Source organism: Primulina huaijiensis, chromosome 12 (genome assembly GCF_012295235.1).
Source record: "Primulina huaijiensis isolate GDHJ02 chromosome 12, ASM1229523v2, whole genome shotgun sequence".
NCBI classification, from domain to species: Eukaryota; Viridiplantae; Streptophyta; class Magnoliopsida; order Lamiales; family Gesneriaceae; genus Primulina; species Primulina huaijiensis.
Genome location: NC_133317.1, coordinates 1,933,308 through 1,947,298, shown reverse-complemented (window position 1 = coordinate 1,947,298; position 13,991 = coordinate 1,933,308). Strand labels below are relative to the sequence as shown.

The 13,991-nt window shown below is 35.2% G+C and overlaps 3 protein-coding genes across 4 annotated transcripts; 2 read left to right on the top strand and 1 right to left on the bottom strand.

Annotated features, from left to right (window-relative positions):
• Positions 1–381: 381 nt before the first annotated feature.
• LOC140989151 (uncharacterized) lies at positions 382–5,841 on the top strand. 2 transcript variants are annotated; one of them, XM_073458269.1, is made up of 13 exons: positions 382–601; positions 1,311–1,395; positions 1,489–1,559; positions 2,838–2,952; positions 3,085–3,164; positions 3,593–3,677; positions 3,815–3,895; positions 4,342–4,436; positions 4,607–4,657; positions 4,766–4,846; positions 5,229–5,301; positions 5,393–5,470; positions 5,594–5,841. In XM_073458269.1, the coding sequence occupies exons 1-13, from the start codon at positions 486–488 to the stop codon at positions 5,615–5,617; spliced, it is 1,035 nt and encodes a 344-aa protein (XP_073314370.1). In that variant the 5' UTR covers positions 382–485; the 3' UTR covers positions 5,618–5,841. The 2 variants fall into 2 exon arrangements, with proteins under 2 accessions (XP_073314370.1, XP_073314369.1); XM_073458268.1 differs by lacking the exon at positions 5,594–5,841 and having other exon boundaries at positions 5,393–5,497.
• A 1,091-nt stretch (positions 5,842–6,932) lies between these two features.
• LOC140990617 (small ribosomal subunit protein uS7-like) lies at positions 6,933–9,370 on the top strand. The gene is made up of 4 exons (XM_073460395.1): positions 6,933–7,135; positions 8,127–8,398; positions 8,726–8,929; positions 9,088–9,370. Exons 1-4 carry the CDS (start codon positions 7,043–7,045, stop codon positions 9,140–9,142), a joined length of 624 nt encoding a protein of 207 aa, XP_073316496.1. The 5' UTR covers positions 6,933–7,042; the 3' UTR covers positions 9,143–9,370.
• Positions 9,371–10,604: 1,234 nt separating this feature from the next.
• Positions 10,605–12,966, bottom strand: LOC140990661 (11-beta-hydroxysteroid dehydrogenase B-like). The gene is made up of 6 exons (XM_073460482.1): positions 12,623–12,966; positions 12,098–12,290; positions 11,884–11,969; positions 11,648–11,779; positions 11,265–11,429; positions 10,605–11,161 (listed from the first exon to the last, which is right to left on the bottom strand). The coding sequence occupies exons 1-6, from the start codon at positions 12,806–12,808 to the stop codon at positions 10,856–10,858; spliced, it is 1,068 nt and encodes a 355-aa protein (XP_073316583.1). The 5' UTR covers positions 12,809–12,966; the 3' UTR covers positions 10,605–10,855.
• Between the last annotated feature and the right edge of the window lie 1,025 nt (positions 12,967–13,991).

The window sequence follows — 13,991 nt, the reverse complement described above, 5'->3', positions numbered from 1 at the left end:
ATACTTTTGTAATTTATCATGTAACATGTAAGTCTGAATGTAACCTAAAATGTAAACCTCTAATTTTCTTATATCTTAATATATGGTGCCGATTTTATGAAATCCAACTTGGACGACTTACCTCTTTATTTCATGTTGGTCAATTGAAGCTCTTCCCTTCCCATCAATTATCCAATCAGCTCTCTAGCTTGTTGCTCCACTCTTTGAGTTTTCTTTCTATGATTTATATGTTGAGAAATTATTTGATCTTTTACCTTAAAAAAAATAGATATTTTACATCCATTTGGGCAAAAATGTCAAAGCACAAACTGGATTTGGGCTGGTCTTTTGTTGTCAATAAAATGGGTCTGAACACTTGAGTATATCGAGATGGGCGTGATGGACTAAGAGTCCGAATCAACATCAATGAAGTATGCATATATCCACTTTCCCCGCAGCTGATTGAATCGAAAATATAATTCTCAATCGCAATTTTTTCGTGAAAGATGGAGAATTCATCGAACCTAGCTTCGCTTCCGGAAGAGGAACCCGAAAATGCCTCTCAGAATGCCGGGAAAATGCCATCCACCTTTTCTTCTAAACCTGATCGTCCACCAATTCAGTATTTACTCAATTAACTTAGTCAACTTACGCCAGTTTCTTGTATTTTTTTTCCTGTAATTATTCAGTTAATCGTGCTAAATCTAGCTTTAACCTTTTTGTTTGAAGAGTATAATTATTAATATTAATTGCATTACGAGTACGACAAGAATTCAGCCTTGCTGGTGTCAGCGCTATGATCAAATAATTAAGCTGCTGGAAATGCGTAGATTGGAAAGCAATGGAAAGCGTGAAATTTGTGGTTAAAAAAATACCGATCATCAAGACTTGAATGATTGTATGGGATTGATTTGTGCTGCAAATCCTAATGTTCTTTGTTCTTTTCCTGTGCAATATCCTTCTTCGTGATCATTTTTTGTTGTACCCTTTTAAAAGAATTATGAAGTAGCATTCTTTTAGAAAAGGCTTGTCGTTTCTTTTTCTATTTCATGTTGCTAGTTCAATCTTGATGAAGGTAAAATCTTTAAGCTTTGCCTATTCATCTATACTTGAGTTCAGTTTTCAACTTTAAATTTGTATTGTGATTCGACTAGTGACAGTTATTGATGTAATAAGATATCAATGTCTATTCACAGGCGGTGTGTTTTTCTTTTCTGTTTTGTTCAGTTTCTTGGTTTTTTATTAGCATAATTGCATGCTAAAATATTTTAAACATACAAATTTTTTGTTTTGTTATGACTTATTTTTCTTCTTCATATTTGCTTTTGTAGGATTTCTTCACAAAAATATATGCCTCTAGATTGGGCGAGTTACTTTGACCAAGAAGAAGATGTCCATATCGAGGATTCAGATGATGTAAATTACATCATATTTCATATTGCTTCATTATTTCTCAGATTTTATTTTCTTAAGGAAACAATTTCTCTTGTGTTAAATACTTTATTTCAGGTTTTTCACATTTATAAGGCTGGAACTGAGGGTCCAGTAGTTTTCTGTCTACATGGTGGGGGTTATTCTGGGTAGGTTGATCCTTTTATCAAGACCTGTGTGGTTCACCATCATATATGCTTCACAATGTATCTTTATTGTGGGTAGATCAATTGGCTACATTTTATTGAAAAGTCTAATTAGATATGGAGGCTAGGAGCAATTATCTATTGCTGATTCCCTGATTGAATGAATGAAGTAGCAATCACAGTTACTTCATTGTCAATTACATAGTTGTCAAAGGCGAGAGGCGCAACCAGGCGTGGGCGTTGCGCCTGGGGCCGTCCCAGGCACAACGATTCACGAAGGTGAGCCCAGGCGCGCGCCTGGGCTTGCCCTGGAAAGGCTCTCGGGCGCGCCTGAGATTGTGTTTTTTTAAAATTCAGTAACAGAGAAGTTGCATTTTGAAAATGCAACTTATCTGTTTTTTTTAACAGTAACTAAAATGTAAAAGGCCCAACCCCAAACCCAAACCTTAGCAGCCCAGTTCACAAATTAAATAACAGAATTACAGAAGGTGACAAGAGCAAAAGTGTGCAGACTGCAACAGAAAGTTCTAGGGACTCTGATGATTCGGTGGAAGAAGATGAACTTGATTTAGATGATTGAAGAATTTTAACCGTGTTACTTATTATTATGAACTTATTAATTATTTGTTGTTTTGTGTGACATTGTAACTTAATTATTTCATATTTTAATATATTATTCTAAGATAAATATATTTTTTAAAAAAATTAAAAATGTGTGCCTTGCTTCGGTAAGGCGCGCGCCTCGCCTTGCGCCTTGTGCCTCAGGCTCCAGAGCCCTTATGCGCCTTGCGCCCTTGACAACTATGGTCAATTATGAATCAATCAATTTCATTTGACCACTTGTTTTCCTCTCTCTTTCTCAAAGTTCTTTGGTAGATATATAGTATAAAATATCAAATGTCGTAGAAATGAAATATTGTCTCCTGTTGTCTCGTAATGTTACGTGAATTTTTTTATTCTGAAATCCCAAATAATGCAGACTGACAGCCAAGCTTTGTCCTTTCATTTTCATTGATCAGAACATTGCAGTTTATCTTCTTTCTCCGGACTTCTCTTAACATCTTTGATTCACCTATTTATTTCTAAGAATATATTAGTAGCCTACACGAACACATTGAGAATGAGGATTCGTACTCTCATCTTGTATTAGTTCAGAAAACCTACTAATCTTCTGTTGCTTGATAGATCTTCACATCGTTTGGCACATTTAAATTTCCTAAAGAAAACATGATGTGTTTTACCTTTTTGCAAATCTGAGTTGCATATACATCACATTTCTAGGCTATCGTTTGCTCTGTCAGCAAGTAAAATAAAAGAGAAAGCTCGGGTAATTGCCCTGGATTTGAGAGGACATGGGAAGTCATCCACAGGGAATGATCTTGATATATCTATTGAGGTATGTTCGTGTGAGAAATTAATAAAATGAAAGATGCATGGCAAATCTTGTTTTCATTGTATCAACGGGTTGAAGATCCGAGCAATATTATGCCTTTGGGTTTGTGTCCTTACGCTTTTGCAATAATTTCAGACAATGTGCAATGATGTACTGGCAGTTCTGAAGACCATGTATGGAGATTCTCCTCCTGCAATTGTGATTGTAGGTCACAGGTTGCGCTCCTTTAATATAACAAAGGAAATTTGCTTTATCTTATTTAATCGCAGACCTAGTCTTATGTTTCTTGACAATGAAGCATGGCTTTCATTTGAAAAGTGCCTAAAAATTTTCTATTTCTACTGCGAAACTTTGCGACCAATATTTTGATGTGAGACCTGTGTAGTAACTTCTTTTTCACCAAGTTGTCGTGTAAGATTAGAGTTGTCGAAGTTGATTTCTGACTTCTAACAACAAATAAACCCAGCTCTTTCCAGGTTTAAATGATATTCTTTTGAACAAAATGTTGATTTATAGGTTATTTATGCCATTGATGGCGTCTGCAACCTGAAACATTTTCTATATTGTTTGGGCGACAAGTACTTATTTTATTCATAAATTGCTGGTTAAATTTTGATGTTAGATGTTAATCATTGTGATGCAGCATGGGTGGTTCGGTTGCTGTTCATGTTGCCGCAAAGAAGGTTCTTCCCAGCTTGGCTGGGTTAGTTGTTATCGATGTTGTTGAGGTCTGCATAAAAAAATGAAACAATTTTTGAGCTGCTTTACTTTTTAAATTATAATTGCTTTTAATGGAAACTGAATTACAATTAAATATAATCACCGAATTTCGATAAAACTTATTTATAGTTATAGAGAATTTCAGGGAACAGCATTGGCATCACTGATACATATGCAGAAGATTCTATCAAATAGAATGCAACATTTCTCTACCATTGAGAAAGCGGTGAGCACTCGCTTTTAGTACCGTTCTTCTTGTATGTGTTCTTATTTTGGAATTAAAGCGTAACGCTCTTCTCAATCATCTTAGTCAGCTAAGTAATAGAGTAAAAAATTAAAAGAAAGACAAGGTAATTTTATTCCCAATGAGTTCCAACACTATTCTCCACCATTCTAGTTGTCTCATAAATTTTTATAGTTGACCCTGATTACATTCTGCCAGGCTTATCGTGCATAATTGGACAATAAATTAGTAGTTTAAGAATTTGGTTATACGATTTCTATCCTCATGCTAAGCATCTTTTGGAGCAGATGGTACATTGAATTTAAAAATTGCTTGAGGCAGTACTTTAGTTCACTTGTTTCCATCTAATTCAAATAAGGGCTGTCTACTTGTGATTTTTCTGTCCTGTTAAGTTGTCGGTGATTATTGTGTTACACGTGTGTGCGTAGATTGAATGGAGTGTCAAAGGAGGCACTGTGAGAAACATCGAGTCTGCTCGTGTCTCTATTCCCAGCACACTGACATATGATGATTCAAGAAAGTGGTAAATATGCTTCTGATGTTTACTGATTTTCTTCTTTTGGTTTTACTCTTGGTTTGTAAACTTAATAAATTATAACAAGAAATATTACCGATTAATAATATTGCTGATTGGTGAACAATTTCTTATTTTTTGCTAATTTCACTTAATTGGCGATTCATGCTGGCCTGTAGTTATACCCATCGTGCTAGACTGGAAGAAACAGAGCAATATTGGAGAGGCTGGTAAAAATCATTCTTTCTATGAACTTTATATGATTAATATATCAGCGATTGTTTATTTAATGCCGACGTTTGACTTTCTTGCTAATTTGCTGTGCCATTATGTTTCAGGTATGAAGGCCTTTCAGAAAGATTCTTGTCATCTCCTGTACCAAAACTCTTGCTTTTGGCAGGCACTGATAGACTGGACAGGTTTCTCTCACTCGAAGTCTCTCAGTAAATTTTATTCAATGCTTCATGTTTGGAATGATATGATCGTTTCCCAGTTTTCAGTAGGAAATAACACTAAATAAAAAAACTGTATCTCAATTTGACTTGGAAAATCAAAGCATGCTTATGTATCAATCGTAAACGGAATACACTGTTTTATTGATATGTCTATCATGGTTTCAAAATCCGAAAGCCTTCCACACAGTTTCAAATTTTAAAAGCCCCATTCTTGATGATCTTTTGATTGCAATGTCATCGGAGAAAAGTTGCTCCATTAATAACCATGATAGGGGTAATCAACGCTTGATGTTACAAAGGTGTGTCCAGTGAGGCTGTTGCATACTAATTGAGAACATTGTTGCAGAACTCTCACTATCGGTCAGATGCAAGGGAAGTTCCAAATGGTTGTCGTCAGGCATACGGGCCATGCCATACAGGTTAGATTTAGTTCCCTTCGAGACATCACCTGTTTCATTTTCTTGGTCACGTTGCTGACTGTATTTTTATTTACTTGTTTTTGAATCATAGGAGGATGTTCCTGATGAATTCGCTACTCTGGTACTCAATTTTATATCTCGAAATCGAATAGGTCCTCGTGGCGTCGAGGTTAGTGTTTGTATGAAAAGGCCATGAGTATATAGATGACACTAGCACCACTCTTTCTTTGTCCCAAAACGCTGGCGTCGTGTTCATACAAATTGTGACATCGTGTTGAAATGTTTGTTACAGATTCCAGGACTTCGCCGTCATTAGCAGCTGAAACCAATCAGTGCCGGCAATGGAAACACGAGTTGCATTGGTGGTGTTGCGTTTCATTAAGGTTTTAGTGTTCTAGACTTGTATAAAACTTTTATCTTTATGAATTCTTTTGAATTAGAAACTGAAATATGAGATATTGATCAGCAATGGATTGGTAATTACCGGGTGCATTTAGGTTGTGTATCCTGATGTTAATTAAAACTTAGAACCGTTCATCATATAGTAGCGTTGGATAGGGTAAAAATGCAGTTACCTCCCTGTTTTATTGGTAAATAGCTGAAAACCCTCCATCGCAAATAAATAGGCAACCATGTTTACTTTATCTATGCGCATCTAAGCTACATGCTTAATTTCCTAAAAAAAAGGAAGGAGAAGATAATACATGTTTAATAATACTAATGAGTTTGGTTAGTTAAAAATGAATTTGAATTTTAATATGGTTAAGATAAATGTTTAAGTGATCATAAATAAACGAGTAAAATAGTTTTAAAAAATGAAAATCAGAGACATGTAGAACAAATGCATAAATTAAATGATAAATGGTTTAAAAACGTTTTTTAAATTATATTAGAATTCAATTTTTTTGGGTATTATTTTTAGGAGATTTGTAAATATCTAATTTTTCCTTGATAATGATTTTTTTGTTGTTGTTGAGACATTTGATAATGATTTGTATGCATGAACTTCTCAATTTTTAAAATTTTTTTAACTTGGAGCTTCGTATTTATATGATACACGTAATATTATGTATGTTTTATTAATGCAAATATCGTGAATCAAAAACCAGAAAAAAATTATAAATCAAAACATGGTTAAATAATTATATTGTATATACGACTAAACTATTTTAAATCCTCGTCTATATAATACGGGGCCGATCGATTCGCCCCTATTCGATTAGATAGTAAAACAAGAAAGTTGTAAATCATTGGCCCACATTATAGCCTAAAGCCCAAATCAAGGGGTTTTATGAAAATTTACTCCTTACGGCGTGTTTGGATCATAGAAAAAAAAAAGATATTTGATGGACTTTAGAATTACAAATACCATTTTAAATGTTTAGAATAATAGAATTTCAATTTCAAAATTAATAACTCTCATTTCAAAATAAAAATTATTTCATTCTTTAATTTTTATATGAATTAAATACGATGCGTGTGACAAAATCCTCTAGTATGTATAAAATACAAAGATTTATTAGATTAATAATAGAATATGGTTTTTAAATAATAATAATAATTAATTAAATTAATCATAAGCGGGGGCATTCAAGTAAATTAGCAAGGGTGTTTTTGACCATACGGCACAAAACCTCACTTCATTGTCCTAGGGTTTCATTGCTTCCCTATTTAATATTCTCCGCTTCCTCCATCGCAGCTTCGCAAAGCACAGATAAACATCGCAAATCGAAGAGGCAACATGGCGGCTGCGATTGAGCCAACTAATCAGCTTGATGATAAGGTTCATAGCTCTGTAATGCTCTTCAACCGCTGGTCCTACGAAGAAGTTCAGGTTAGATTCCAATTCGAAGATTTTTTATAGAATTTTTTACCATGTCTCGTGATGAATTTTCGATGCGAATTTACGTGATTTGATCACTAATATCAATTTTTGAGTTATTTATGCTGTTTAATCCTACAAATTTTTGAAATGCTTTAGCATGTCTGATATTATTTCTCTACTTTCATGACTAGATATGAACGTGTTTGTATTATATGTGGCTTTTTAAGGTTCTTCAAGTTTATTATTTTTCTCACCGTGCAGTCTACGTCTTTGGTCCCAGGTTGATTCAAATAGCAGGGGATGTCTTTGCATCTCTTTTATATGTATACATTGAGAAAAGCTCTATGAGTATGCTCCTTGTAAAGAAAATTGGAATGATGGTACACGCCATTAAAATGTTTACCTTCATATGAAGCTTTAATTAACTGTTGAAAAAGGATCCTTGAAATTCGTTAGATTTCGTAATTGAATCAGTCAAGGTCTTCTGATTAGGGCTGTCTTTCCATCTGCCTTTGGAAGATAAAAATTGGTACCATATCAAACTTTTCTCCATTATAGGCACTATGAATGGATACTCCACGTTCCTTTGTTTTTTGTCCAGAAGTGACCACCATAGCTCCTCTCTTCTCGAGAATCCATATGTCCATTATTATTTATACTTATTAGTGTATGAACTGATATCTCTGGAGCACGGCTTTGGCCTCTGAAGGAAGTGACTTGGATAAAAGAGAAGCCAGTTGGACACAGAATAGATGTGTCTTGGATGATTGCAACATTGTTATATTAACAATAAATAAGCTGATACTGTATTGCATGATTGCAACATTGTTATATTAACCTCTTATCCCGTGACAAAATCAAATCTTAAGGAATTGTTTAAAATTTGGCGATTTGTAAAAATTTTTATGGCCGGGTGATGGCATTTCTTCTGAGCACTGGGTTTAAATTCAGTTGCAAGAACTTCCGGTCTTTAATTTCTCAAATTTCTTCTCCTATATAGATCAATGATATATCTGTTGAGGACTACATTACTGCAACTGCTTCAAAGCACCCTGTGTACATGCCTCACACTGCTGGGAGGTACCAAGCAAAGAGGTTCAGAAAGGCCCAGTGCCCAATTGTTGAAAGGTTGACCAACTCACTCATGATGCACGGGCGCAACAATGGGAAGAAGCTGATGGCTGTGCGCATCATCAAGCATACCATGGAAATCATTCACTTGCTGACAGATCAGAACCCAATCCAAGTTATAGTGGATGCCGTGATCAACAGGTATGAAGTTTGTTGGCTGACAAAAACATAGTTTTGAAGTTTAAATGTACAGTTTTAGGGACATATCTTAAATTGTCTCCACCTTAGAATGACATGTAGTATGCATCACAGTTCTTGGTTAGCAATCTTCTATTCATAGCATCAATTTTATTCTGAGTTTCATGTGATAAACATTAGGAGGCTTGATAAATTAATCATGTTTGCTTACTGTCTTACACATAGAAAGGGTTTCAGGCTGAGTTGCACAATTTATGCAGCCCTTTCTATTTCAAAATTTTTTATTCTGGACATTTTGTATTGACTTTTATATTTTATGTTTTGGACCAGTGGACCCAGAGAAGATGCGACCAGGATTGGTTCTGCTGGTGTTGTGAGACGTCAAGCTGTTGATATTTCACCTCTGCGACGTGTTAATCAAGCAATATATCTTCTTACAACTGGCGCAAGGGAGAGTGCTTTCAGGAACATTAAGACCATAGCTGAATGCCTTGCTGATGAACTTATTAATGCTGCAAAAGGGTCCTCCAACAGGTAACTGCTACCCCGTTTTGATACAACTACAACTAGCATTTCATTATTCAAATGATTATAAATTGCTTGATTTTTATCATCTCAAATTTCTTTATTATATGTCTTTTCTACACATGCTATTTTCTCTTATTGTTATTTCCTTTTCATGTACTGTGCAGCTATGCTATCAAGAAGAAAGATGAGATTGAAAGGGTTGCCAAGGCCAATCGCTGAGAGCAATGCTTATGTTGGTCTAAAGAGTTATACTTTAAGATAGTTTTGTTATCAATCGTGCTTTGGAAAAATCTTTGTACTTCGATGTGAATGTGATTTCATCTATATCATGTGACATCGACTTGTTTCTATTTTCTGCCATGTTCTTCAGGGCGTGTTGCATTGCCAAGACAAGTTTATCGATTAAACTACTTGAGTTATTTTGCTGTAGTGGATTTCTTTACTTCATCTTTGTCCCGCTGTTTTTTATTCCACAGTTTGAACCGAGTTCTACAGTTTCTTCCGCTTTCAGCAAACCATTGTTTCTAAAATATCCTTGTATAATCCAATCAAGACGACCATATAAACAGCGGTTTCTTTTTGTTTATCAAACATTGGTCACAATGTGTGGGTTGATTAGTCGTTAAAAGAAAGAGTTGCTTATGAACCTTGAATAATCAATGAACAACTAACAAACTGTATGCTTGTTCGTATTTTCAGTATATCGATAATGTTACTTCAAATTTAGGTCGAAGAATTGTGGTCCATCTGACACAACTTTGAGATCTAGGCCTGACAATTTCCTCTTCAAATAAAAAACTTCAAATTTAGGATTCATCGAAGAAAATTATTAGGGAAAAGACACCTTCAAATTTAGGGACACATTCTTCAAATTTTGGAGTCAACAGCCGTCCACATACGCGGCATACATGCCGTCAAATTAAGTCTCTTTCCATACATGCCACACTCAATATCTGGCGGGGAGAGAGATTGAAAGAGCTGAAAACTTGAAAGGTTAAAGCTTCCTTCCTTGGTATCTCCGCTTCTCTTCCTGCTCTCGTCACCAATTTATGAGTTAAATTTTATATATAAATTACTTAACTATTAATTATATATAAGGTTTTTACATATATATTCTTGTTAAGTTTGTAGATTTGTATTGATAAGAACGTCAATTTTATCTTTTCACAATTGAAAAACAACTCTTGATCCACATCTTTATAGATAAATAGATAGATGAAAAGTCGGAGTAAGTAGAAGAAAACAAAGCTATATTCAACCTGGTATATATCAAGGCATTACTTGTACCTGTATTACACTTACATTCATTTTAGTAAGCGTTCTTATAAAGAATTAGTTCCAGTCTATGCCACGGTTCCTTGACATTCCATTTTCGTTTAGTTCTTATTCAAATGCAGAAAAATGGTCTACAATCTATGCATTGACGCACATGCATTAGTTTTTATGGTTAATTTAAATAGGTCTCGAAGAAAAGACTCCTTCAGGATAGGACGGGATCAGAGGCGGGACCTTTGGGTTTCTTTAGAGAACAGTTGATAGAATTATGGGATTGGATTTGAAGTTTTTTTTAAAAAATAAAAAAACTGTATGCATGAAATTTCAATATTTTCCCACTCGTGCTCCAGCTAGAGAGGGGGCCAAGCTAAGTATAAGTAACCAAATTTGATACTAAATGCATGAACCTCAATTTTTTTCTAACCATTAAATATCAGATTCTCTAAGTGGTATTTCAAAGAGGTGACTTGACAAATCATCACCCACACACTGGATGTTTGTTTATTCAACTCGATGGCAAACAATGTCCAGGCATTATTCCATTTCTCACTCGAGAGTTCTGCTACGAATAAAACACGATTAACATAGAACAGAAAAAACCATTTGTAAAGATTGTATTATATTCATTCTCTCCATTTTCTGCTGCGTCTGAAAGTCTTAGGATAAAGTCACTGGAGAGCTTCCAGTGACTCTTCTTGAAGGGGATCCCTGTGGGCTTCCAGTAAACATTCTTGAAGGGGATCCCACTGGCAACGGCCTTCCAGTTCCAATGAAGGACGTTTTTCGTTCACCCGCAGTCGTTAGAAGGAAGCTGAAAGTCCAGTACAGCACTTTTGGTGCAAAGACTCTGTACAAAAAGAATATGTCATACCAGCTGGGATACTTCACATATGGATCCCCTCTGCACGCCCCAGAAACAATAAGCTTCGCAAACTCCTCCACGGGTCCACCAGATACATGTACCTTTCAAACAAAAAAAATTAGACTAGCTATTCAAGATTGCTAATTTTTAGGTTGAGTATATATATATACATGAACATATGTATGGCTCAACAATGGAACTTACTTCTCTTTCTTCCTTCCACTGCATCTCTGCTCCTTCCTCCACCATGAATTTGCCTCTGGTCATTTCAGTTCCGATCCAACCATGTGTCGCAACTGTAATACCGACATCTTCCCTCACTTCAAACCTCAGTGTCTCGTAAAAGTTTATCAGTGCTGATTTAGCAGCCTACCAATGCAAACATACAAAAAATCGGCAAGTGTTGCTAGCCTAAGAAAGCATAAAATCAAGTTGAAAAGAGTCCGCTTATGGTTCTATGTTATCTGGATTTCCCATAAAAATGTGGGCTCCGCACGAGAAAAATGCACATATATGTTGTTCATACCATTGCCGCACCGGATGTATTTCACATGTTATATAGATTTCATAGTAAATTATCAACTCACAGAATACAAGCTCATCCTCGGCAAAGGCAACCAATTCTCAACCGAGGCATTCACCACAATGCGACCATTGCTTTCCCGTAAGTACGGAAGTGCTACATGAGTTGGATAAACATTACCCCAAAAGTTAATGTCCTGAAAATGGACCGAATTTTGATATCAAATATCGTTATGATCTATGATCTATCCAACCAGACATAGACGGAACAAAAGCTCAAACTAGTACTACTTGCACGTACCATTAAAATGGGGAACACGCCCGAGTCCGTAGCTTCCTCAAAGTAGAAAGTGTGTCCTAAACTTGCTGTATTCACTAGATGATCAACTGCAAGTTGACAGAAACGGTATACCAAATTAACATGCCAGAAAAATAATACTGCATCTAGTAGTTTAGTGGAGGTAACGAAAACGATATCAATCTCAAAAATGGAGTGACAATTTGTTTATTCTTACTACGGCCATAATAGTTAATGGTTTCATCGATAAATCTCCGACACTCATCTTCTTTCACGACATCAGCAGCCGTTACCAAAACATTCTGTGCCCCCAGCCTTGTCGCATTCTCACTTATTCCCCACAACCGGTTCTCTCTTCGTGCGACCAATACCAGGTTTGCACCCCTCTTTGCATATTGATAAGCGATTTGCTGTAATGGTAAAGACCATCAAACTTCATTCTCTTGGTGTGTGCTATGTAGAGATTGATGTATAATAAAACTTAAATGATTATGATTAGGATGGGCTACTAGAAAGAAGGATCCAGGACAAAGAGAAGTGGGGAGTGCAGGGTTTAATATATTGTGGGAAGCAACTAGTCGGCCTATGTTTCCCTTTCCGGGACTAAATCGATATTGCAAGCAACACTGTATCATAATCATTTCTTGAATCCACACACACACACGAACGTGTATGTATGATTATCAAACCCTGCCTGAGCTCATTAAGGATTCGAATTCTCATGACATCTAAAGAATTTTACCTCTCCGATCCCTGAAGAAGCTCCAGTGATAACCACCACCTTGTTCTCCATGTTTTCAGTATTGAAGTATGTGTTGTAAATCCATTCACAGGTGTTGATGAAGGAGAGAGTTGGCCATGCAAAGGCAAGCATCAACAGGCTTGCTGGTGGCACAAAAAAATTCAGCACAGTGTTGATCAGATCCATGTCGATCCAAACTCTCAAGAAATTCTCCAAGAAAAAGATTGATTTGTTGAAAAAGAGATGAGGGCAATGCAAGAGTTTTTGTGTAACAGGATGGTTGCATGCAGAAGGGGGTTTGTGTACACGTGTTGCTCTGACTATCAAACGTTGTGAATACTTAGTGGACGACCCTTTTGGAACTTCTGCATGAATTATCTTTATTCACTTTCTTCATTTAAAATTAATGAAATCATATATAATCTGAAATCTGGACCGATTTCCGATCACACAAAGAACAATTATTATCTGATGATGAAATTCTATTATAGGATGAAATATGTAGACGAAATCGTGCGGGGATTTTTTTCATGTTATTAAATTATTTAATTCGTGAATTTCAATTTAATTCACTATTTTTTTTCAATTTTAATTATTTTCTCAATATAATATTGATGTACTATTAAACTTCTGGAAAATTGAAGGATACGAGATTAATATTGAAATTTATAATATAAAACTTAAAATTGCAAAAAAGTAACACACATTAATAAAAAATTATAGTTTTTCCATTATAATAATAATAATAAAAGAAAACATTCTCAATATCCGCAAATATACTTTGCTGAAACAATATTTGATATATTTTAAAAGAATAATAATTGATTTAATAATTGAGTACGATATCATAATCAAATTAATTCATTTTAAACATTGACGTAGGTTATAACATGAATTAGCTCGAGGTTTCCAATACCGACTTCTCCATAAATTTGTATAAAGCATGGAAGGTTAGGATTTGTAACCTCACTCATCAATAAAATCATAAAAAATAATTGAGGTGTCCGGAATTTGCATCCCCAACTCCTAAATAAAATGAAAAAAAATTATTAAAGGGTCGAATCTCACAACCCCGAAACTTTCTATAAAATTGAAAAATATTTGAAGGACCAGAGTTCACAATCTCGGCCCCTCAATAAAATTGAAAAAATTATTGAGAAGCCGAGGCTAAAAATCAGGTTACTTTTTATAAAATTACAAATAATAATTAAGGACCGCGTTTCACAACCCCGAATAACGAAGAAAAAAAAAAAAACCCGAATAACGAAGAACAGGTTTTTTTGGGTACAGAACATGAGTTTAGCGAATGCCATCTGAGAAAATGTGAACAACAACATTAGTTCACTGCTCATTTCTGGCAAATTTAGAT

What these genes read in the sequence shown, in the direction of transcription:
- LOC140989151 (XM_073458268.1), top strand. Translation starts at nt 486, where the DNA reads ATGGAGAATTCATCGAACCTAGCTTCGCTTCCGGAAGAGGAACCCGAA. An exon ending in TCTCTACCATTGAGAAAGCG is followed by an intron (nt 3,896 to 4,341) that starts GTGAGCACTCGC and finishes GTGTGTGCGTAG; the next exon opens with ATTGAATGGAGTGTCAAAGG. An exon ending in TATGATGATTCAAGAAAGTG is followed by an intron (nt 4,437 to 4,606) that starts GTAAATATGCTT and finishes GCTGGCCTGTAG; the next exon opens with TTATACCCATCGTGCTAGAC.
- LOC140990617 (XM_073460395.1), top strand. Translation starts at nt 7,043, where the DNA reads ATGGCGGCTGCGATTGAGCCAACTAATCAGCTTGATGATAAGGTTCAT. An exon ending in GTGGATGCCGTGATCAACAG is followed by an intron (nt 8,399 to 8,725) that starts GTATGAAGTTTG and finishes GTTTTGGACCAG; the next exon opens with TGGACCCAGAGAAGATGCGA. An exon ending in GCAAAAGGGTCCTCCAACAG is followed by an intron (nt 8,930 to 9,087) that starts GTAACTGCTACC and finishes TGTACTGTGCAG; the next exon opens with CTATGCTATCAAGAAGAAAG.
- LOC140990661 (XM_073460482.1), bottom strand. Translation starts at nt 12,808, where the DNA reads ATGGATCTGATCAACACTGTGCTGAATTTTTTTGTGCCACCAGCAAGC. An exon ending in CATTAACTATTATGGCCGTA is followed by an intron (nt 11,970 to 12,097) that starts GTAAGAATAAAC and finishes GTCAACTTGCAG; the next exon opens with TTGATCATCTAGTGAATACA. An exon ending in GCGTGTTCCCCATTTTAATG is followed by an intron (nt 11,780 to 11,883) that starts GTACGTGCAAGT and finishes GTCCATTTTCAG; the next exon opens with GACATTAACTTTTGGGGTAA.